Source organism: Oncorhynchus masou, chromosome 31 (genome assembly GCF_036934945.1).
Source record: "Oncorhynchus masou masou isolate Uvic2021 chromosome 31, UVic_Omas_1.1, whole genome shotgun sequence".
NCBI classification, from domain to species: Eukaryota; Metazoa; Chordata; class Actinopteri; order Salmoniformes; family Salmonidae; genus Oncorhynchus; species Oncorhynchus masou.
Genome location: NC_088242.1, coordinates 27,271,932 through 27,296,916, shown reverse-complemented (window position 1 = coordinate 27,296,916; position 24,985 = coordinate 27,271,932). Strand labels below are relative to the sequence as shown.

At 45.1% G+C, this 24,985-nt stretch overlaps 1 protein-coding gene across 1 annotated transcript in view; it reads left to right on the top strand.

Annotated features, from left to right (window-relative positions):
- LOC135525144 (protein shisa-9-like) overlaps window positions 1–19,750 on the top strand; it is a 38,750-nt gene extending 19,000 nt beyond the window's left edge. Inside the window, exons 3-4 of the mRNA XM_064952881.1 lie at window positions 11,221–11,325; window positions 18,546–19,750. Coding sequence (XP_064808953.1) covers window positions 11,221–11,325; window positions 18,546–19,015 — 575 coding nt within the window. The 3' untranslated portion in view covers window positions 19,016–19,750. The remainder of the gene's footprint in view (window positions 1–11,220; window positions 11,326–18,545) is intronic.
- The last annotated feature ends 5,235 nt before the right edge of the window (window positions 19,751–24,985 follow it).

Here is a 24,985-nt window from a genome sequence, read left to right as displayed (position 1 = left end):
TGCCATCCTACCCAGGGTCTGAGTAGGACCATGAACCAGCCCTACAGGACTTCATTGAGTGGTGTGACAGTGCGCTGCTGGAGTTGAATGTCTCCAAGATGAAGGAAATGGTAGTCGAAATCAGGAGGAAGCCCCCCAGGATGGGCCAGGTGATCATCCATGGTGAAGAGGTGGACATTGTGGACCAGCATAAATATCTTGTTACAATCTTTGATAACACCCTGAAGTTTGAAAAAGCTCACCAGAGGCAATACTTCCTCATGAAACGGAATTAATTAATTGTCCACAAATCGATATCGCAAACCGAGAGCATGCTGTTTTTCCTTCGTATGCTGGTTCACATTCCTTTCTGTCAAGAACAAGAAGCACCTCCAAGCCATTGTGAACACCTGTTGTAAGATCCCCGGTGTGCCTCTCATAAGTCTGGCTTCATTCTTTGAGCAGCAGGCCAGGAGGAAGGCCTATAACATCCTCAGCACTCATGTCCTCAACCCACAGTTTCAACTGCTCCCCCTTGGACGCCGCCTGCGCTGTCTCAAGTGCTCCACCAATAGGCACAGGGCCTCGTTTGTGCCCGAGGCCATCGAGGACCATTAAGGAAGACCTAGAAATAGTTTAGCCCTGCAATGAATTAAGAACTGTAATTACCATTAACTTTAAGTTTCTTAAATTGCACAATGTGTGTGTTTGTCCTGTCTGAAGCAGCCTGTCAGCCAGGAATTAATTGCCCCTTGGGGATTAATGAAGTAGTATTGTATACACATGGGAAACTGAGCATGAAAAACCCAGCAGCGTTGCAGATCTTGACACACTCAAACTGGTGCGCAAGGCACTTGCTACCGTTCAAAGACATTTGTCTTGCCCATTCACCCTCTGAATGGCACACATATATATAATTAATTTCTCAATTGTCTCAAAGCTTAAAGCTCTTTTAACCTGTCTCCTCCCCTTAATCAACACTGATTGAAGTGGATTTAACAGGTGACATCAATAAGGGATCATAGCTTTCACCTGGTCAGTCTATGTCAACGAAAGAGCAGTTGTTCCTAATGCTTTGTACACTCAGTGCATAAGTATGGAATGTTATTTGTATACAACAAATACAATGTCTTATAAGCCCATATGGGCTGAGCATCATGAAGATGAGTGACACTATAAAAATATATATACATAAAAAAAATAAACAAAAACAAGTGATGATCGGATTTGCTGAAGGAGGGACGAGTAAGGGCCTTGTAATGCATGCTTGTAAGTTGAGTAACAGCAGTCTAGGACTTTATTGCCCCTAGTGGTAAGAAATAGGTGTTGGTAAAAGTTGAGGGTCACGTGTCTTAGTGGTGTGAATTAAAATCACCAGCAACAAGAAAAGCAACCTCCGGGTGCATGGTTTCCTGCTTGTTAATAGCCTCGTACAGTTCGTAAAGTGCCTGCTTGTTGTAGTTGTTGTCGTCCTGAAGTGGAATATATATATAGCAGTCATGATATAAGATAGAATATATATCCAGCCATTATTATGAGCTGTCATCCCCTCAGCAGCATCCTGTGCATGGTGTGGTATCTTGTCTGAAAGCATTGTTTCAAAAAAACAGAGAGTATTGCAGTTACGAGTCCTGTTGATTAAAACAAATCTGTGATCAGTTCTATCCATCTAATTATTAGTCAATAGAATGGAGGGAAGTGGTGGCCAGTTTTCCCTTCGCCTTCAGTTCAGCTGGTGCCTAGCCGAACCCAGCCAGATGAACCGAACAAGTGTGCTCGCATACTCCCTTAAAAGTCCTTCACTTGAAAAACTAGAAAAAAATGGCAATAATACCATTTGTCCATTTTGAGACTCCGTAGCCAGTAAGATAACTCAAGAAGTCTGTCATTAATTTTGATGTTTTTGCCGAGGAGATCTTAGTTATGCAATTGTACATCTAACTAGGATGTATTTATCAATAAAGAAATGGGCATAAAAACAAGTTGTCTCTCATTGAATGACAACAAAGGCTTTATTGAAGAATCCATACTGTTGACCAATCACCGACAAAGGAGAATAGACTTTGGCTACCGACGTCGGCTTGCCTCGAGAAGAAAAATGATGTTCCCGAACAGCCGAAAATACCCTTAATGAAGTCGAAAACTAGCAAAAGAGGTAGGCCTCTGATTGGCTGAACAAGTCACACACCCCCTGACAACCTGGTCATGAGGGTTTTCTACAGCCGCCCTAAAATGTATGTAGTACATGTTTTACTCAGTAAAACATGTGGGCAAGGCTGTTTGTCCCCAGGAGGTTCTCCATGTAGTAACCAAAAAAGTGTTAAACAAATCAAAATATCAGTTGTTGTGACAAGGTAGGGGTGCTATACAGAAGGTAGCCAATTTTGGTAAAATACCAGGTATATATTATGGCAAGGACAGCTCAAATAAGCAGAGAGTAACAACAGTCCATCTTTACTTTAAGACATGAAGGCCAGTCAATCTGGAAAATATAAAGAACTTTTAAAGTTTATTCAAGTGCAGTCGCAAAAACTATCAAGCGCTATGATGAAACCAGCTCTCATGAGGACTTTTGACTGGTACTGTATGTACACTACTGTTCAAAAGTTTGGGGTCACTTAGAAATGTCCTTGTTTTTGAAAGAAAAGCACATTTTTTTGTCCATTAAAATAACATCAAATTGTTCCGAAATACAGTGTAGACATTGTTAATGTTGTAAATGACTATGTTCAGAAATGGATTGTCTCAACAAACATCCGGTGAAATTGCAGAGAGCCACATCAAATTACAGAAATACTCATAATAAACATTGATAAAAGATACAAGTGTTATGCATGGAATTATAGATAAACATCTCCTTAATGCAAGCACTGTGTCAGATTTCAAAAAGGCTTTATGGCGAAAGCACACCTTGCGATTATGTTAGGTCAGCACCTAGCCACAGAAAAACATACAGCCATTTTCCAACCAAGGAGGTGTGTCACAAAACTCAGAAATAGCATTATAAATATTCACTTACCTTTGATGATCTTCATCAGAATGCACTCCCAGGAATCCCAGTTCCACAATAAATGTTTGTTTTGTTCAATAAAGTCCATAATTTATGTCCAAATACCTCCTTTTTGTTTGCGCGCTTAGTTCACAAATCCAAACTCACGAGGCACGGGCAAATCCAGGCGATAGTTCAGACGGAGAGTCAAAAAAGTTATGTCAGTTCGTAGAAACATGTCAAACTATGTATAGAATCAATCTTTAGGATGTTTTTTTTTATAAATCTTCAATAATGTTTCAACCGGACAAATCCTTTGTCTGAACGCAACTACCTCTCACGGCCGCGCACATGATTTAGCTCATGGCATTCTGCAAGACTCCTGACTCAAACAGCTCTCATTCTCTCCCCCTTTACAGTTGAAGTTGAAACAAGGTTCTAAAGACTGTTGACATCTAGTTGGAAGCCTTGGGAAGTGCAATATGCAATATGTATATTCGATAGGCAATGACTTGAAAAACTACAAACCTCAGTTTTCCCACTTCCTGGTTGGATTTCTTCTCAGGTTTTTGCCAGCCATATGAGTTCTGTTATACTCACAGACATCATTCAAACAGTTTTAGAAACTTCAGAGTATTTTCTATCCAAATCTACTAATTATATGCATATTCTATCTTTTGGGCCTGAGTAGCAGGCAGTTTACTCTGGGCACCTTATTATCCAAGCTACTCAATACTGCCCCCCAGTCCCAAAGAAGTTAACAAACTATAGTTTTGGCCAGTCGGTTAGGAAATCTACTTTGTGCATGACACAAGTAATTATTTTAACAATTGTTTACAGATTATTTCATTTATAATTCACTGTATCACAATTCCAGTGGGTCAGAAGTTTACATACACTAAGTTGACTATGCTTGGAAATTTCCAGAAATTATGTCATGGCTTTTGACATAATTTGAATAAATTGGAGGTGTACCTGTGGATGCATTTCAAGGCCTACCTTCAAAACACAGTGCCTCTTTCCTTGACATCATGGGTAAATCAAAAGAAATCAGTCAAGACCTTAGAAAAAAATTGTAGACCTCCACAAGTCTGGTTCATCCTTGGGAGCAATTTCCAAATGCTTGAAGGTACCACGTTCATCTGTACAAACAATAGTATGCAAGTATAAACACCATGGGACCACGCAGCCGTCATACCGCTCAGGAAGGAGACGCATTCTGTATCCTAGAGATGAACGCGCTTTGGTGCGAAAAGTGAAAAACAATCCCAGAACAACAGCAAAGGACCTTGTGTAGATGCTGGAGGAAACAGTTACAAAAGTATCTATATCCACAGTAAAACTAGTCCTATAAATCGAAATAACCTGAAAGGCCGCTGAAGGAAGAAGCCACTATTCCAAATCCGCCATAAAAAGCCAGACTACGGTTTGCAACTGCACATGGAGAAAAGATAATGACCGTCGTTATGTTTGGAGGAAAAAGGGGGAGCCTTGCAAGCCGAAGAACACCATCCCAACCGTGAAGCACGGGGGTGGCAGCATCATGCACTTCACAAAATACATGGCATCATGAGGAAAGAAAATTATGTGGATATATTGAAGCAACATCTTAAGACATCAGTCAGGAAGTTAAAGCTTGGTCGCAAATTGGTCTTCCAAATGGACAATGACCCCAAGAATACTTCCAAAGTTGTGGCAAAATGGCTTAAGGACAACAAAGTCAAGGTATTGGAGTGGCCATCACAAATCCTTGACCTCAATCCTATAGAAAATTTGTGGGCAGAACTGAAAAAGCGTGTGCGAGCAAGGAGGCCTACAAACCTGACTCAGTTACACCAGCTCTGTCATGAGGAATGGGCCAAAAGTCGCCCAACTTATTGTGGGAAGCTTGTGGAACGCTACCCGAACCATTTGACTCAAGTCAGACCATTTAAAGGCAATGCTACCAAATACTAATTGAGTGTATGTGAACTTCTGACCCCCTGGGAATGTGATGAAAGAAATAAAAGCTGAAATAAATGATTCTCTCTATTTTAAGTGTGAAATGTGAGAATAATAGTAAACTAACTGACCTAAGACAGGGAATTTTTACTAGGAGTAAATGTCAGGAATTGTGACAAACTGAGTTTAAGTGTATTTGGCTAAGGTGTATGTAAACTTCCAACTTCAACTGTATGGGTCACGTGCTCTTTCCATGACAGATTGACCAGGTGAAAGCTATGATCCCTTTTGATGTCACTTGTTAAATCCACTTTGTGGCAACTCAATATTAGGAAGATGAAACTAAATGCATGCTCTTCAACTGATCGCTGCCCGCACCTGCCCGCCTGTCTAGCATCACTACTCTGGACGCTTCTGACTTAGAATATGTGGACAACCACAAATACCTAGGTGTCTGGATAGACTGTAAACTCTCCTTCCAGACTCACATTAAGCATCTCCAATCCAATATTAAATCTAGAATCAGCTTCCTATTTTGCAACAAAGCATCCTTCACTCATTCTGCCAAACATACCCTCGTAAAACTGACTATCCTACCGATCCTTGACTTCGGCGATGTCATTTACAAAACAGCCTCCAACATTCTACTCAACAAATTGGATGCAGTCTATCACAGTGCCATCCGTTCTGTCACCAAAGCCCCATATACTACCCCCCACTGCGACCTGTAGGCTTACGTTGGCTGGCCCTCGCTTCATATTCGTCGCCAAACCCACTGGCTCTAGGTCATTTATAAGTCTTTGCTAGGTAAAGCCCCGCCTGACTAGAGGCTGGAATGGAAAGTATTTCACTCTGAATTCCTCTCAGAAACATTCACTCTTTCTCTCTTAGATTTGTCTCTCTCTCTAATGAATATCCAGACATCACACACATAAATGTCTCCTGGCAGACAATACTGATCCGACCTGACAGAGACCTGGAGACAACTTACACATACACACACATGAAGACACACACACACACACACACATATGTACACACACACGTATATAAACGTATGTAGGAACACGCATACTGTACATACAGGCAGACACACACAGCAGCAGCAAATGTGTTTCTCATGTTGTGTTTGGATCAATTCCATTTAAATTCTCTAAATTCAGGAAGTGAATTGAAATAACATTTTGATTATTATATTTTTTTATGAAAATCCTTCCTGAATTGAAATGGAATTGACACCTATTCTGGTGCTTTATTCAAAACCAAAAGCATCATCTGTGTGAAAGGGGCATTATGACTTCAGCTCAGAGAGAACAGAACGTCATTGACGTGTTCATGGAGAGAGACAGAACAATACATTCACGAGAGCACACACACAAAGTGAGAAGGACGGGGTTAGGAGTGTGTGTGCCTGAGGGATCGGGGTTCTGGAAGCACTGACCTCACTGCTAAGACAGAGGCTGTCCCCGTCCCCCTGAGCTGACCGAGGCTGTCCCCATCCCCCTGAGCTGAAGCTATCTGACACACTGACACACTGACCTCACTGCTGAGACCGAGGCTGTCCCCGTCCCACAGAGCTGAAGCTGTCTGACACACTGACCTCACTGCTGAGACTGAGTCTATCCCCGTCCCCCTGAGCTCCAGCAGGTATATTTCACTGATCACGCCCAAAGCCTTTGGCCGCCTTTCCTTACAGTTCTCTTCTGCCAATGACTGGAACAAATCCTCTCACAAATCCCCTCACTAACTTTAACATCAGCAGTCAGAGCAGTTTACAGATCATTGCCCCTGTACATAGCCCATCCTTAAATAGCTCACCTAACTACCTCATCCCCATTTGTTATAATTTATTTTGCTCCTTTGCACCCCAGTATCTCTACTTGCACATTCATCTTCTGCACATCTATCACTCCAGTGTTTAATTAATAAATTGTAATTATTTCGCCACTATGGCCTATTTATTACCTTACCTCCCTAATCTTACTTCATTTGCACACACTGTACATAGGCTTTTCTGTTGTGTTATTGACTGTACGTTTGGTTATTCCATGTGTAACTCTGTTGTTTGTGTCTTACTGCTTTGCTTTATCTTAGCCAGGTCGCAGTTGCAAATGAGAACTTGTTCTCAACTTGAATATATGGTTAAATAAAGGTTAAATATATGCACTGCTCAAAAAAATAAAGGGAACACTAAAATAACATCCTAGATTTGAATGAATGAAATATTCTTATTAAATACTTTTTTCTTTACATAGTTGATTGTGCTGACAACAAAATCACACAAAAATTATCAATGGAAATCAAATTTATCAACCCTTGGAGGTCTGGATTTGGAGTCACACTCCAAATTAAAGTGGAAAACCACACTACAGGCTGATCCAACTTTGATGTAATGTCCTTAAAACAAGTCAAAATGAGGCTCAGTAGTGTGTGGCCTCCACGTGCCTGTATGACCTCCCTACAACGCCTGGGCATGCTCCTGATGAGGTGGCGGATGGTCTCCTGAGGGATCTCCTCCCAGACCTGGACTAAACCATCTGCCAACTCCTGGACAGTCTGTGGTACAACGTGGCATTGGTGTATGGAGAGAGACATGATGTCCCAGATGTGCTCAATTGGATTCAGGTCTGGGGAACGGGCGGGCCAGTCCATAGCATCAATGCCTTCCTCTTGCAGGAACTGCTGACACCCTCCAGCCACATGAGGTCTAGAATTGTCTTGCATTAGGAGGAACCCAGGGCCAACCGCACCAGCATATGGTCTCACAAGGGGTCTAAGGATCTCATCTCGGTACCTAATGGCAGTCAGGCTACCTCTGGCGAGCACATGGAGGGCTGTGCAGCCCCCCAAAAAAATGCCACCGCACATGACTGACCCACCGCCAAACCGGTCATGCTGGAGGATGTTGGAGGCAGCAGAATGTTCTCCACGGCGTCTCCAGACTCTGTCACGTCTGTCACGTGCTCAGTGTGAACCTGCTTTCATCTGTGACGAGCACAGGGCGCCAGTGGCGAATTTGCACATCTTGGTGTTCTCTGGCAAATGCCAAACGTCCTGCACGGTGTTGGGCTGTAAGCACAACCGCCATCTGTGGACGTTGGGCCCTCATACCACCCTCATGGAGTCTTTTTCTGACCGTTTGAGCAGACACATGCACATTTGTGGCCTGCTGGAGGTCATTTTGCAGGGTTCTGGCAGTGCTCCTCCTGCTCCTCCTTGCACAAAGGCAGAGGTAGCAGTCCTGCTGCTGGGTTGTTGCCCTCCTGCGGCCTCCTCCATGTCTCCTGATGTACTGGCCTGTCTCCTGGTAGCGCCTCCATGCTCTGGACACTACGCTGACAGACACAGCAAACCTTCTTGCCACAGCTCGCATTGATGTGCCATCCTGGATGAGCTGCACTAGCTGAGCCACTTGTGTGGGTTGTAGACTCCGTCTCATGCTACCACTAGAGTGAAAGCACCGCCAGCATTCAAATGTGACCAAAACATCAGCCAGGAAGCATAGGAACTGAGAAGTGGTTTGTGGTCACCACCTGCAGAACCACTCCTTTATTGTAGGTGTCTTGCTAATTGCCTATAATTTCCACCTGTTGTCTATTCCATTTGCACAACAGCATGTGAAATGTATTGTCAATCAGTGTTGCTTCCTAAGTGGACAGTTTGATTTCACAGAAGTGTGATGGACTTGGAGTTACATTGTGTTGTTTAAGTGTTCCCTTTATTTTTTTGAGCAGTGTATATATTTTTAAATCTACACACAATACCACATAATGACAAAGCAAAAACAGTTTTTTTGAAAAAAAAAACTTCAATATAACATTAACATCAGTATTCAGACCTTTTACTCAGTACTTTGTTGAAGCACATATGCAGCGATGACAGACTTGAGTCTTCTTGGGTATGACTTGAGTCTTCTTGGGTATGAATGGGTTTCTCCCATTCTTCTCTACAGATCCTTTCAAGCTCTGCCAGGTTGGAGGGTTGAGCATCGCTGCACAGCTATTTTCAGTACTCTCCAGAGATTTGATTGTGTTCAATTCCGGGCTCTGGATGGGCCACTCAAGGACATTCTGAGACTTGTCACAAAGCCACTCCTGCGTTGTCTTGGCTGTGTGCTTAGGGTCATTGTCATGTTGGAAGGTGAACCTTTGCCACAGTCTGAGGTCCTGAGCGCTCTGGAGCAGGTTTTCATCAAGGATCTCTCTGTACTTTGCTCCGTTAATCTTTGCCTTGATCCTGACTAGTCTCCCAGTCCCTGTCTCTGAAAAGCATCTCCACTGCTGCCACCGCCATGCTTCACCGTGAACATGGTGCCAGGTTTCCTCCAGACGTGATGCTTGGCATTCGATCTTGGTTTCCTCAGACCAGAGAATCTTGTTTCTCATGGTCTGAGAGACCTTTAGGTGCTGTTTGGCAAACTCCAAGCGGGCTGTCATGTGCCTTTTACTGAGGAGTGGCTTCCGTCTGGCCACACTACCACAAAAGCCTGATTGGTGGAGTGCTGCAGAGATGGTTGTCCTTCTGACAGGTTCTCCCATCTCCATAGAGGAACTCTGTCAGAGAGACCATTGGATTCTTGGTCACCACCCTGACCAAGGCCGTTGCTCGGTTTGACTGGGTGGGCAGCTCTAGGAAGAGTCTTGGTGGTTCCAAACAGTGTTTGGAAAAAGTACCCAATTGTTATTCTTGAATAAAAGTAAAGATACCTTAATAGAAAATTACTCAAGTAAAAGTGAATGTCACCCATTAAAATACTACTTGAGTGAAAGTTTTAAAGTATTTGGTTTTAAATATACTTAAGTATCAAATGTTAAAGTAAAATTATAAATAATAAACCAAAGCAGGTGGGATCCTTTTCTTGTTTTTAAATGTACTGATAGCCAGGCACATGCTCCAACACTCAGACATAATTTACAAACAAAGCATGTGTTTAGTGAGTCTGCCAGATCAGAGGCAGTAGGGATGACCAGGGATGTTCTCTTGATAAGTGTGTGAATTAGACAATTTTCGTGTCCTGCATTCAGCGAGTACTTTTGGGTGTCAGGGAAAATGTATGGAGTACAAAGTACATCATTCTCTTTAGGAATGTAGTAAGTAAAAGTAAAAGTTGTCCAAATTATAAATAGTAAGGTAAAGTACCAATACCCCCAAAAACTACTTAAGTAGTACTTTGAAGTATTTTTACTTAAGTACTTTACACCACTGGTTCCAAACTTCTTCCATTTAAGAATGATGGAGGCCACTGTGTTCTTGGGGACCTTCAATGCTGCAGACATTTTTTGGTACCCTTCCCCAGATCTGTGCCTCGACACAATCCTGTCTCGAAACTCTACGGACAATTCCTTCGAACCTCTTGGCATGGTTTTTGCTCTGACATGCACTGTCAACTGTGGTACCTTATATAGACAGATGTGTGCCTTTCCTGATCATGTCCAATCAATTGAATTTACCACCGTTGGACTCCAAGTTGTAGAAACATCTCAAGGATGATCAATGGAAACAGGATGCACCTCAGCTCAATTTCGAGTCTCAAAGAGTCTGAATACTTATATAAATAAGGTATTTCTGTTTTTTATTTTTCATACATTTGCAAAATTTCCTAAAAACCTGTTACGCTTTGTCGTTATGGGGTATTGTGTGTAGATTGCTAAGGAGTTTTTTTGTATTTAATCTATTTTAGAATAACACTGTAACGTCACAAAATGTGAAGAAATTAAAGGGGTCTGAATACTTTCCGAAGGCACTGTATATATTGCAAACTGCGCTGGCATGCCTTGGCAATGTTGGTGTAACAGTACATTATAGGGAAAAACACTTGGGGATTTTTATGGCGATGTACCGGTATGTAGGAATGATCATGGGAGCCTACTGTATGTGCTCATATAGGCTACTAACGGACCCCAGTTCTATGGCCACTGGCCATGCAGGGTGTGAGATGGCTCTGCCCCTATGCAACCCCTGTGTCCCACTTTTCTTGTTCCCCCTGACAGCATGACAGAGTCATTGATGCAGTTTTTTTCTACTTAGTTTGTTTGTTCCATTGTTAATTAGTCACACCTCATTTAGCACTAGGGGCCACATCCTCCCTTGGAAAAACAGCACTTTGCAACAGGCAGTGTTGGGCTGTGATAGATCTGTGACAGATAGGGAAGGAGAATTCTCAATCCCATCACAAATGTTAGGAGCATTTACATAGTATGCTGTCTGTACAATTGACAAATAAAGTGGTATTAATCTTATTACTAACTTTATTCTCTTTTTTTCTCTCCATCTCGCTCTCTCTTACTCTCTATTCTTCTTTCTCCCTACAGAGCACTACCACCTGAACAATTCAGCCTTATACCCAGGAATGCCACACCCTCATAGCAACCTCAGTGGACTGGGCCTCAACAAGTACAACTCCCTCAGGGCTGTGGGTAAGGCCACACACACACACACACATTCACATGCATAATGGACACAAACATGCGCGCACACACACACATGCATAAACACACACACACACACACACACACACACACACACACACACACACACACACACACACACACACACACACACACTGTGCACTCCAGGACATGCTGATCATAATCCAGACTAGCACTGTAACCTTTTCAAACCACCGTAAGGTTTTCAAGCTGGCATCTGATGTGGTTTCGGCTCCCTTCATTGAAAAGACATATCATGAATGAAAGAAGATATCCTACTGGCAATACAGTCTCAGCGCTTTTCTGGAAAGTGTAGGTCAGATCCATATACACTCAGTGGCAGTTTATTAGGTTCACAAAAATGGTTTGCTCCTACAGGCAGACAGGCATCAAGCAGGCAGACAGGCATCAAGGCATTCCGTTACTGTTCGAGGTACTGCTGCTCATTCCGTTCACCAGCTCCGAAGGACTACATCACTGGCCTTCTAGGCGTCACTGAACTGGATTCATTACCACCAACCCCGGACTGTCTTGTTTCAATAGGCACACCTGGTTCCCTATCCCCCTGATTAGTATGTGTACATATGTGTCCTCTGTTCCCCTTTGTCCTTGTTGATTATTGTTTCGTGTCCGTTGGCCTTGTGAGTACCTGTGCTGTGTTGTATTCGCTTGCGGGTTACCATGTTAGTGTGCACTTGTTATTACGTGTCACAGTCTTCGAGGAGTAGTGGGGTTGGAGTCAGGCGCAGAGAGCAGAGGGTTTGGAAACTCCTATTTTATTCCGGTACAAACGGTCACGCCAAAATACTGGGCGCATAAAAGTGACCAGCCCAACACAGGACCCAAACAGTCCGGAGAAAATAAAATACAAATACATATCCACACTCTAACAGAGCTACAATCCCGCACAAACCTAAGTGCGCCTAACAGGCTTAAATTGATATAAATCAAGAAACAAAATAAGGGACAGGTGCAACCAATAAGACCAAACGAACAGAAAAGGAAAAAGGGATTGGTGGCGGCCAGTAGACCGACGACGACAACTGCCGAGTGCTGCCCGAACAGGCAGGGGAGCCACCTTTGGTGGGAGTTGTGACAGTACCCTCCCCCCGACGTGTGGCTCCCGCAGCGTGTCGCCACCGGCCTCGAGGGCGACCCGGGGGGGCGAGGTGCAGGGCGATCCGGGTGGAGGCGGTGGAAGTCCCTCAGTAGTGAAGGGTCCAAAATGTCCCCCACCGGTACCCAGCACCTCTCCTCCGGACCGTACCCCTCCCAGTCCACGAGGTACTGTAGGCCCCTCACCCGGCGTCTAGAGTCCAGGATAGCACGTACTGTGTACTTCGGCGACCCCTCGATGTCCGGAGGGGGCAGAGGGACCTCCGGCACCTCCGGCACCTCACCTTCCTGCAGGGGACCAGCCACCTGAGGAGAGACACATGAAACGAGGGGTTAATACGATAGTAAGGAGGCAGCTGTAACCTATAACACACCTCATTTATCATCCTCAGGACTTTAAATGGCCCCACACACTGCGGCCCCAGCTTCCGGCAGGGCAGGCGGAGGGGCAGGTTTCGGGTCGAAAGCCAGACCCGGGCCCCTGGTGCGAACACGGGGGCCTCACTGCGGTGTTGGTCAGCGCTCCTCTTCTGCCGTCCACTAGCTTGTTTTAATGAAACAAGCTCGTGGACTTGTTTCCTCCACCGCAGGAGCCCATTCCTCCACTGCAGGAGCCTTGGTCTGGCTCTGATGCCATGGAGCCAGGACCGGCTGGTAGCCCAACACGCACTGGAACGGTGACATGTTAGTAGAGGAGTGGCGGAGGGAGTTCTGAGCTACCTCCGCCCATGGGACGTACCTCGCTCATTCACCAGGCCGGTCCTGGCAATACGTCTGCAGAAACCTACCCACATCCTGGTTCACTCTCTCCACCTGCCCATTACACTCGGGGTGGAAACCTGAGGTCAGGCTGAACGAGACCCCCAGCCGTTCCATTAACGCCCTCCAAACTCTGGACGTGAACTGGGGACCCCGATCTGAAACGATGTCATCAGGCACCCCGTAGTGCTGGAAGACATGGGTAAACAGAGCCTCCGCAGTCTGTAGGGCCGTAGGGAGACCGGGCAACGGGATGAGACGCCAGGACTTAGAAAACCGATCCACAACGACCAGGATCGTGGTGTTTCCCTGAGACGGGGGAAGGTCGGTGAGAAAATCCACCTCTGCTGACCAGCGCAAGTGCGCCGGTCCCCCCTTCAGCAGTGAGGTAATGGGAGCAGCCACCTGACCAAAACCCCGGATAAACCTCCGGTGGGAATTTGCAAACCCTAAAAAACGCTAATTACGCACGGCTTTAATGCGGTCACACTCCATCACCACCCCAGAGGTGGAAATGCGTTAACCCAGGAAGAAAACGGCTTGTTTGGAGAACACACATTTCTCAGCCTTGACATACAGATCATGCTCCAGCAGTCGCACAAGTACCCTATGCACCAGAGACACGTGCGCGGCGCGTGTGGCAGAATAGATCAGTATATCATCGATATACACTACCACCCCCTGCCCATGCAGGTCTCTGAGAATCTTGTCTACGAAAGATTGGAAAACGGCTGAAGCATTCTTCAACCCATAGGGCATGTTGAGGTACTCATAATGGCCAGATGTGGTACTAAACGCGGTCTTCCACTCATCTCCCACCCGGATACGCACCAAATTATATGCACTCCTAAGGTCCAGTTTTGTGAAGAAACACGCCCGTGAAATTATTCCACCGCCGTGGCGATGAGAGGTAGCGGGTAACTAAACCCCACTGTGATGGACTCTAGACCTTTATAATCAATGCACGGACGCAGACCTCGCTCCTTTTTCTTCACAAAAAAGAAGCTTGAGGAGACGGGTGACGTGGAGGGCCGAATGTACCCCTGTCCCAGAGATTCAGTGACGTATGTCTCCATAGCCACTGTCTCCTCCTGGGACAACAGGTACACGTGACTCCTGGGAAGTGCAGCGTTTACCAGGAGGTTTATCGCGCAATCCCCTCATCTATTAGGTGGTAATTGGGTCGCCCTCTTCTTACAGAAGGCGATAGCCAAACCGGCATATTCAGAGGGAATGCGCACAGTGGAAACCTGGTCTGGACTCTCCACCATCGTCTCACCGATGGAAACTCTGATGCACCTGCCTGAACACTCCTCTGACCACCCTCGGAGAGCCCCTTGTCTCCATGAAATCTTAGGATTGTGATTAGTCAGCCAGGGAATCCCCTGCACCACTGGAAACGCAGGTGAATCAATAAGGAAGAGACTAATCCGCTCCTTATGATCCCCCTGCGTTACCATGTCCAGTGGAACCGTGGCCTCCCCGACCAGCCCTGACCCTAATGGTCGGCTATCTTAGGAGTGCACGGGGAAAGGTTGGCCTAACGACACCAGGGGAGTCCCTAGCCTTAACGTGAGCCCACGATCCATAAAGTTCCCAGCTGCGTCTGAATCGACTAGCGCCTTATGCTGTAGAGAGGGAGAAAACTCAGAAAAATAAATTAGTAAGAACATATGACCAACAGGGAGCTCTGGGTGAGTCTGGTGCTGACTCACCTGGGGTGAACAAGGAGTGCTCTGCCAGCCTTCCCGACTCCCAGACGAGCTCCTCGAGCACCGATCGGCAGTGTGTCCTCTCCGAGCCTCCTCCGGTCACCCTCGATGCAGCCCCCCCTAACTCCATGGGGATTGGAGCGGGAGGGTCTGGAGGTGGAACCAACAGGGCATATTCTGGACTCCCGCGGGCAGCCAGCAGGTTGTCCAGTCGGATGGACATGTCAATAACTCGTCGAGGGAGAGGGTGGTGTCCCGACAAGCTAGGCTAAAGCGATAGTGGTCCATCAGGGCCCTGTCGTTCCACCCCGCCCCGGCGGCCAAGGTCTGGAACTCCAACGCAAAGTCCTGCGCGCTCCTCGTCTCCTGTCGCAGGTGAAACAGCCGTTCATCCGCTGCTCGGTCATCCGGTGGGTGGTCGAACACGGCCCGGAACCGGCGGGTGAACTCGGGGTAGTGATCCCTCGCCGAGTCTGGGCCATTCCACACTGCGTTGGCCCACTCCAGGGCTCGACCAGTCAGACAGGAGACGAAGACGCCCACGCTGTCCTCCCCCGAGGGAGTCGGATGAACGGTAGCCAGGTACAGCTCCAGCTGTAGTAGGAACCCCTGGCACCCAGCCGCCATTCCATCGTACTCCCTGGGGAGCGCCAGACGCAGGGCACCGGATCCGGATGCCGGAGGAGGGGTAGGTGGTGCTGGCAGAAGAGGAGCTGGGGGTGAGGTAGGGAGGTTATTCCTCTCCCATCGGTCCATCCTCTCCATCATCTGGTCCATTGCCGACCCGATCCGGTGGAGAATGGCCGTATGATGGAGGACTTGCTCCTATCCGAGGTACAATCCCGGACAAACCTAGGTGGGCCTAACAGGCTTAAATAGGCATAAATCAAGAAACAAAATAAAGGACAGGTGCAACCAATAAGACCAAACGAACAGAAAAGGAAAAAGGGATTGGTGGGGATACTAGACCGGCGACGACGACCGCCGAGCGCCGCCCGAACAGGCAGGGGAGCCACCTTCGGTGGGAGTCGTGACATTATGGGTCTCGTCCCGTGTATTTATTAGAGGTTTACACCTTGCTCTTTGTTCGGGTTTCAGCCCTGTGTTATATGTATACGTATTTGTTTTGGGCTTCGTCTATTTAATGTTCATGACATAAGCTATTTTGGGTAGAGAAATAAAAGCCCCTATTTCATATTTCTGCTCCTGTTTCCTATCATTATACAACGTGACATCGATTGCACGTTAGAATGGGCAAAACGAGTGACCCTAGCGACTGCGCGTAGCATGATCGGCGGTGCCAGGCGCACTGGTTCCAGTATCTCAAACGTCCAGCCCCCTGGTCATTTCACGCGTGACAGTGTCTAGGCAGTGGTGGAAAAAGTTAAAGTAAAGATGATACTCTTTAATATAAAATTACTCAATAAATGTCACCCACTAAAATATTACTGGTTTTATATATACTTAAGTATCAAAAGTACATGTGATTGCTAATATATACTGAATTATCAAAGGTAAAAAAAGTTAAATAATTTCATATTTCTTACATTAAGCTAACCAGACAAAACACTCCAACACTCAGACATAATTTACAAAGGAAGCATCTGTGTTTAGTGAGTCCACCATATCAGAGGCAGTAGGGATGACTAGGGATGTTCTCTTGATAAGTGTGTGAATTGGACCATTTTCCTGTCCTGCTAAGCATTCAAATGTAACGAGTACTTTTGAGTGTTAGGGAAAATGTTTGGAGTAAAAAGTACTTATTTTCTTTAAGAATGTAATGAAGTAAAAGTTGTCAAAAATAGAAATAGTACAGATGCCCCAAAAAACTACTTAAGTAGTTCTTTAAAGAATTTTTATTTACATCACTGTGTCTAAAGGTTACAGAGAACGGTGCGACAAACAAAAAACAATCAGTCAGTTAAGTCCTGTGGGAGAAAACATCTTGTTTATGAGAATGGTCGAAGTAGAATGGCAAACATCGTGTGAGCTCACAGGAAAAAAACAAACAAACAAACAAATAATGGCGCAGTGCAACAGTGGTGTGCAGAACAGCATCTCGGAAAGCACAACTCGTCAGTCCTTATCGCGGATGGATTACTATAGCGGACGACCACACTGCGTTCCACTCCTATCAGCTAAAAACAAGAAGCGGCTCCAGTGGGCACACGGTCACCAACACTGGACAATTGAGTGGAAAAACATAATCTGGTCCGACGAATCGCGGTTCCTGTTGCGTCATGCTGATGCCAGTCAGGATTTGGCATAGGCAGCATGAGTCCATGGCCCCATCCTGCCTGGTGTCAATGGTTACAGGCTGGTAGTGGTGGTGTAATGGTGTGGGACATTTTTCCCTGGCACGTTTGGTCCCTTGATAACAATTGAGCAACATTTGAATGCCACACCTTGTAGAATCCATGCCTCGAATAATTCAGGCTGTTCTGGAGGCAAAAAAATGGGTCCAGCCCGGTAGTAGATGGGTGTACCCAATAAACTGGCCACTGAGTGTATATACACAGTTTGATTCCGGTGAAGGTCATGTAAACCAGGGTTTTCCAAACCTTGGGTGCACGTTTTGTTAATTTCCTTAGGACTACACAGCTGATTCAAATAATCAAAGCTTGATGTTGAGTAAGTTATTTGAATCAGCTGTGTTGGGCAAAAACCAAAACATGCCCCCAGGAGCTACAGTGATGTTGTGGTACAGACTGGCAGATCATGAACTTGGGAGATAGAAATATTAAAGTCGCACACTCTATACTATTCACAGTAATGTATTATTTTGTGTCTGAAACAACATTATGGCAGTGTGTTGGGACAGAACACACCATTCACACCAACAGACTGAAGAGAAATACAGCAATGGACAGGGAACGGAATCTCTGTCACCTCATAATTTACTTTTCAGGCATAAAGGGATGATTCACTGACGAGAGTGGAATGGAAAGTATTGCACTCTGAATTCCTCTCAGAATCATTCGCTCTTTCTCTCTTAGATTTCTCTCTCTCTCTAATGAGTATCCAGGCATTACACACATACATATTGCCTGGCAGATAACGCTGATCCGACCTGACAGAGGTCACACGTACACACGTAGACACACACACATACACACGTATATAAACGTATGTAGGAACACACATACTGTACATATGTACAGGCAGACACTTGATTATTATATTTTTTATGAAAATCCTTCCTGAATTGAAATGGAATTGACACCAACTCTGGTGCTTCATTCAAAACCAAAAGCATCATCTGTGTGATTAACGTGTTCATGGAGAGAGACAGAACAATAAATTCACGAGAGCACACACACAAAGCGAGCAGGACAGGGTTAGGAGTGTGTGTGCCTGAGGGATCGGGGTTCTGGAAGCACTGGCCTCACTTCTGAGACCGAGGCTGTTCCCGTCCCCCTGAGCTGACCGAGGCTGTCCCCATCCCCCTGAGCTGAAGCTACCTGACACACTGGCCTCCTAGTGCCCACCCTATTTATAACACAAACTTCCAGGATTATTACAGTCGAGTATTTTAGTTTTTTTTTCTGAAATAGGGCCTCTTCTTAGACAGTTGACAGTTAACTTCAGGCCACTAACTCTCTTCTCTCTTGTCTGCTGCAGCGGACACTGCCTCTAGGGGATACTATAAGAGCTACCCTTTGATGGACTTCTCCCAGTACCAGGCAGCTCCAGCCTTCCAGCCCATCTCCCTGCACCCTAAGGACAAGTCCTACCTTCATCAGGACCACCACCAGCTCCCCACCCACCACAACCTCCACGCCCCCCTCTCCATCTCCATCCCCCAGAGCCACCCGGAGAGGTCCCGCCTGTCCAAGACCACCAGCCACCCCCTGTTCTCTAGCTCGGCCTTGAAAGCCTGGGACACCAGTGGACACTACGTCCAGAGGCAGACCTCCCAGCCTGGGCACATCTCAGCCCATCAGCATGTCTATTCCACCAGGAGACAGCACAGCGTAGAGAATTTCCCGGAGATGTTCAACCACCCTGTGTCATACGGCCACCCATCCTCCTACCACCACACCAGGCATAAGAGCTACTCCACCAACAGCAAGACAGAGGTCACTGTCTGAGAATGGAGCTCTGAGTTCCTCTGTACCTACAATGATACAGAAACAGATACAAAAATGTACAGGATAGAGAGGAGTGTCGGAGTGTTTCAAAGATACTGGATGAAGGGGGGTTAAAAGATAGGGCAACAATGCATCAGCATCGCCACCCACCACCATGACTCAAGTACAATAACTGAACCACAAAGATCCCCAAGACATTGATAATGCAAGAGAAACACTGTCGCTCTCTGAACACCTCTGAGCCTCTCGGTCTCTATGTCTACCACAACTCCTTGTTGCTCGAAACCTTTCTTTAACTCTACTACATCTCTCCATGCATTCTTCTCTGATCTTGTTCTTTCGCCTATATCCTCTATTTCCCACTCCCACAGCTCCCCCCTCTCTCAGCCCTTAGAAGCGCTGTGTTCAGGCCTTTAGAGGGATGATGGCACCCGCGGGGCCACATTAACTCGACAGGGACAATGCCATCCTCACGTCAGCTCCAATCAGCCTCCGCCCCAGCGCAAGACAGAGAGAGAGAGAGGGAGAGAGACAGGTAGGGAGATAGTGGGAAATCACTCTAGGGATCTTTAGAGGAAAGCCGGATGACAGGAGTGGACAAAGTATATATGTACAGATTTTTCTTCCCTGGGGGTGAAATGAAGGAGTCATTGTGGATCTGGAGACTGTATAGCCTGGGTGCCAGTCTGTGTCTGCTCTCTTGCCAACTCCTTATGGAATTGTCACGGCTTGACAATGACGATGGAGTAGGCAATGGCACAAACAGATCTGGGACCAGCCAGGCTAGAGACTGGGTCTTGGTGGATTGTTTATGAGTGTGTGTGAGTATGTGAGGACACACTGGGCTGTCAGTGTAAGTGAATTCACTGCGGCATCTCAGACCCCAGAGGAGGTCTTCCGTGTTTCCCCCTGATGCACGGACAGTAAAGGGCACAGACAAGAGCTCTAGAGGTGTTGCTAAGGCTACCAGACTCTCTTTAAATGGCAATGGATGTACCCTAGTCTACAAGTGGTGCATCTATTTGTTTACCAGGACTATGATTAACCACTGAGGGAGAATAAAGAAACAAAACTATTGTTGAAAAGTAGGATACTTGTACATGACTAAATGACACATAACAGGCAGGGGACTAGTGATAGCAGCACCTTTGGTCAGTTGCAGTAGTTCTAAAACCCAGACAATGGTGCAGAAATGTGTAAGGACCAATGAAGTCTAATCGACGCTACGGTCTCTCGGAAGGTATTGGGTTGAGCACCAACTCACCCTAAAGAGGTACACACATGAAGCCTTGTAGGACCATCCTGATCTCGCGATCTAGCAAGATCGGGATGGCCATACGAGGCTAACACACATGGCCAACGTACTAGCTGCACACTTCAGATTAATCCACTTCCAGAAGTGCTAATGCTAATGAAGGCAATGAATACAACTAAACTCTTTACATGAGTCATGATCATGATGCATTACTACCCCTTACCTCGCACATCCCTACCATTCCTCCTTTTCGACAAGTAATCTAACGTTTAAGAGTGTGTGCGCCAGTAACCGAAAGGTCACTGGTTAAAATCCCCAAGCCGACTAGATGAAAAATATGTCAATGTGCCCTTGAGCAAGGCACTTAACCCTAATTGTGCCTGTAAGTCACTCTGAATAAATGACTAACATGTAATCTTCTCTCTATTCCTACTCATCTTCTCTTCTCTATTCCTCCTCATATTCTCTTCTCTATTCCTCCTCAACTTCTCTCTAGTACTCCTCATCTTCTCTCTATTCCTCCTCATCTTCTCTCTATTCCTCCTCTACCATTTTCTAATCAGCTCCTCTCCAGTTGTAACCGTAGCCTTCTTTCATCTCTTCCTTCTCTCGGCTCTCTCGTCAAGTCTCTATTCACCCCATCTTTTGGAGAGCTATTTTCTTTCTCATTCCCTCCCTATCACCCGCTCATGTTCCATCTGTTCTCTGGCTCTAGGCGATGTAACTGATAGTCCTTTGGCCCCCTGCTCTGTTTCCCAGTCCCATCACCCCACGTCCCACAGCCCCAGAATGCAGGTTTGCTTGCGTGTGTATGTATCTGTTTCAGGGCAGTGGGCTGAGACAAGGGCATGTGTACTCTCACATGAACATGATTGAAACTTCCAGACAGTGTTTAAATGACTCCCGCGCCAATAGCAGCTTTTAAAACAAATGTTTTGACGACAAGAACAGAAAACAGAAAACAGACCCATTTTCAGCTAAGTTTTCCACTGAATGCTTCCTGTCCTCAACTGAAAACCGAACATAGCCTATGCAATGCAAACCTGTAACACTGTATCAACATCAACACGCTAGCATTACACCCTCACAACAAATTGTAAGATACCACCACCACAATGACTACCGCAACTGGTCATAACCATGTCATAACAGCTGACATAACTTGCCATAACATGTCACACTGTCATGACCCATATATTTTCACCTCTTGTGATATATATTGTGTTATTTTATGGCTGGTTATGACACCTACATACAAAACCCACATTTTTTTTCAATTTCTTAAAATGCTTTTTAAAATCCTTTGTTGTTGTAATGTATTCATTAAAGTCATTTAAAAAAAAAATATTTTAAATAACTTGTAGAAAATACACTTTGTGTCATGAAGCATTCTGGCCACCCTGTGTCACTTTACTTGGACTAAGAAAATACACTATGCCAAGAGTGCAAAGATGTCATCAAGGCAAAGGGTGGCTACTTATATAAAACATATTTTGATTTGTTTAACACCTTTTTGGATATTACATGATTCCATATGTGTTATTTCTTAGTTTTGATGTCTTCACTATTATTCTAGAATGTAGAAAATAGCAAAAATAAAGAAAAACCCTGGAATGAGTAGGTGTGTCCAAACTTTTGACTGGTACTGTATATAAGTCAGAAGTTTACATACACTTAGGTTGGAGTCATTAAAACTAGTTTTTCAACCACTCCACAAATTTCTTGTGAACAAACTATAGTTTTGGCAAGTCGGTTAGTACATCTACTTTGTGCATGACACAAGTAACTTTTCCAGCAATTGTTTACAGACAGATTATTTAACTTATAATTCACTGTATCACAATTCCAGTGGGTCAGAAGTTTACATACACTAAGTTGACTGTGCCTTCAAACAGCTTGGAAAATTCCAGAAAATTATGTTATGGCTTTAGAAGCCTCTGATAGGCTAATTGGAGGTGTACCTGTGGATGTATTTCAAGGCCTACCTTCACACTCATTGCCTCTTTGCTTGACATCATGGGAAAATCAAAAGAAATCAGCCAAGACCTCAGAAAATAAATTGTAGACCTCCACAAGTCTGGTTCATCCTTGGGAGCAATTTCCAAATGCCTGAAGGTACCACGTTCGTCTGTACAAACAATAGTATGCAAGTATAAACACCATGGGACCATGCAGCCGTCATACTGCTCAGGAAGGAGACACGTTCTGTCTCCTAGAGATGAACGTACTTTGGTGTGAAAAGTGCAAATCAATCCCAGAACAACAGCAAAAGACCTTGTGAAGATGCTGGAGGAAACAGTAAAATACATCATATGTCGACATAACCTGAAAGGCCGCTCAGCAAGGAAGAAGCCACTGCTCTGAAACCGCTATAAAAAAGCCAGACTACGGTTTGCAACTGCACATGGGGACAAAGATCGTACTTTTTGGAGAAATGTCCTCTGGTCTGATGAAACAAAAATAGAACTGTTTGCCCATAATGACCATCGTTATGTTTGGAGGAAAAAGGGGGAGCCTTGCAAGCCGAAGAACACCATCCCAACCGTGAAGCAAGGGGGTGGCAGCATCATGTTGTAGGGGTGCTTTGCTGCAGGAGGGACTGGTGCACTTCACAAAATAGATGGCATCATGAGGAAAGAAAATTATGTGGATATATTGAGGCAATATCTCAAGACATCAGTCAGGATGTTGAAGCTTGGTCGCAAATGGGTCTTCCAAATGGACAATGACCCCAAGCATACTTCCAAAGTTGTGGCAAAATGGCTTAAGGACAACAAAGTCAAGATATTGGAGTGGCCATCACAAAGCCCTGACCTCAATCCTATAGAAAATTTGTGGGCAGAACTGAAAAAGCGTGTGCGAGCAAGGAGGCCTACAAACCTGTCTGAGTTACACCAGCTCTGTCAGGAGGAATGGGCCAAAATTCACCCAACTTATTGTGGGAAGCTTGTGGAAGGCTACTCAAAATGTTTGACCCAAGTTAAACAATTTAAAGGCAATGCTACCAAATACTAATTGAGTGTATGTAAACTTCTGACCCACTGGGAATGTGATGAAAAAAATAAAAGATTAAATAAATCATTCTCTCAACTATTATTCTTTATTCTTAAAATAAAGTGGTGATCCTAACTGACCTAAGACAGGGAATTTTTACTTGGATTATATGTCAGGAATTGTGAAAAACTGAGTTTAAATGTAGTTGGCTAAGATGTATGTTAACTTCCGACTTCAACTGTATATAACATAAACCTACTGTTGACACGTAGGCTATGGAGTAATGGAATGTTTTGCTTTGTGTGTAGGTGTCTTATGTAGGTGTCATAACCAGCCATAAAATTACTACCGTGGTAGGTTTTGTGGGTTTTCACACTCTTATGTAGGTGTCATAACCAGCCATAAAATAACTACCGTGGTAGGTTTTGTGGGTTTTCACACTCTTATGTAGGTGTCATAACCAGCCATAAAATAACACATTGTCACAACAGGTTTAAACATGTGTCATGACAGTGTTATGATCATATTATGACAGGTTGTGTCAAACGTTATGACATTATGACATGGTTATGACCGTTGTAATGAGGCTGGGTGTCAAGTAAAGTGTTACCATGCAACATAACACAACATGAGTGAGGCAAAAACTGTGCAAGCAGCACACACTGGTGACGGTGGTCAAGAGGGACTAGAAAGGTTGAAGCAATATAAATAATTATTCATATTTCAGTATTTAAGTCAATGTTTTTACCGTTGAATGAAGTGCTTCCAACCTTTTCTATTATGACACCATGCATTTTTCCAACCCTTGTACTTACCGTAAGAGTAGGGGTGTTAACCCCGGTGTCCTGGCTAAATTACCAATCTGACCCTCATGCCATCATGGCCACCTAATGATCCCCAGCTTTCAATTTGCTCATCCATCCCCCTTCACTCCCCTGTAACTATTCCCCAGGTCGTTGCTATGAATGAGAATGTGTACTCAGGCAACTTACCTGGGAAAAAAAATAAGAACGTACAGGGAATACTTTGCTTTATGTTCTGTTGGGATAAATGTATGACACACAGTGAGCTCCAAAAGTATTGGGACAACAAATATTTTGTTATTTTGGCTTTGTACTCTAGTACTTTGGTTGTGAAATGATACTATGACTATAAGGTTAAAGTGCAGACTGTCAGCTTTAATTTGAGGGTATATACATCCACATCGGGTGAACCGTTTCGAAATTACAGCACTTTCTGTACATAGTCCCTCCATTTCAGGGGACTAAAAGTAGTGAAACGTTAAGTATTTGGTCCCATTTTCATCGCACGCAATGACTACATCAAGCTTGTGTCTCTACACATTTGTTGGACGAATTGGCTGTTTCAGATTATTTTGTGTCCAATAGAAATGAATATATCTTACTGAAAGCGCGAACCATCGCATTTAACAATGAAAAAAGGTGACTGGGAATATTGGTGAATACAAACAGTGTTGAAGTCCTGGACTTCAAGACGGGCCGCCCCCAGGTGGTGAAGGTAGGAAACAACACCTCCACCTCGCTGATCCTCAACACTGGGGCCCCACAAGGATGTGTCCTCAGCCCACTCCTATACTCGTCGTTTACCCATGACTGCGTGGCCATGCACGCCTCCAACTCAATCATCAACTTTACAGACAACACAACAGCCTGATTACCAACAATGACGAGAGCCTACAGGGAGGAGGTGAGGGCCCTGGG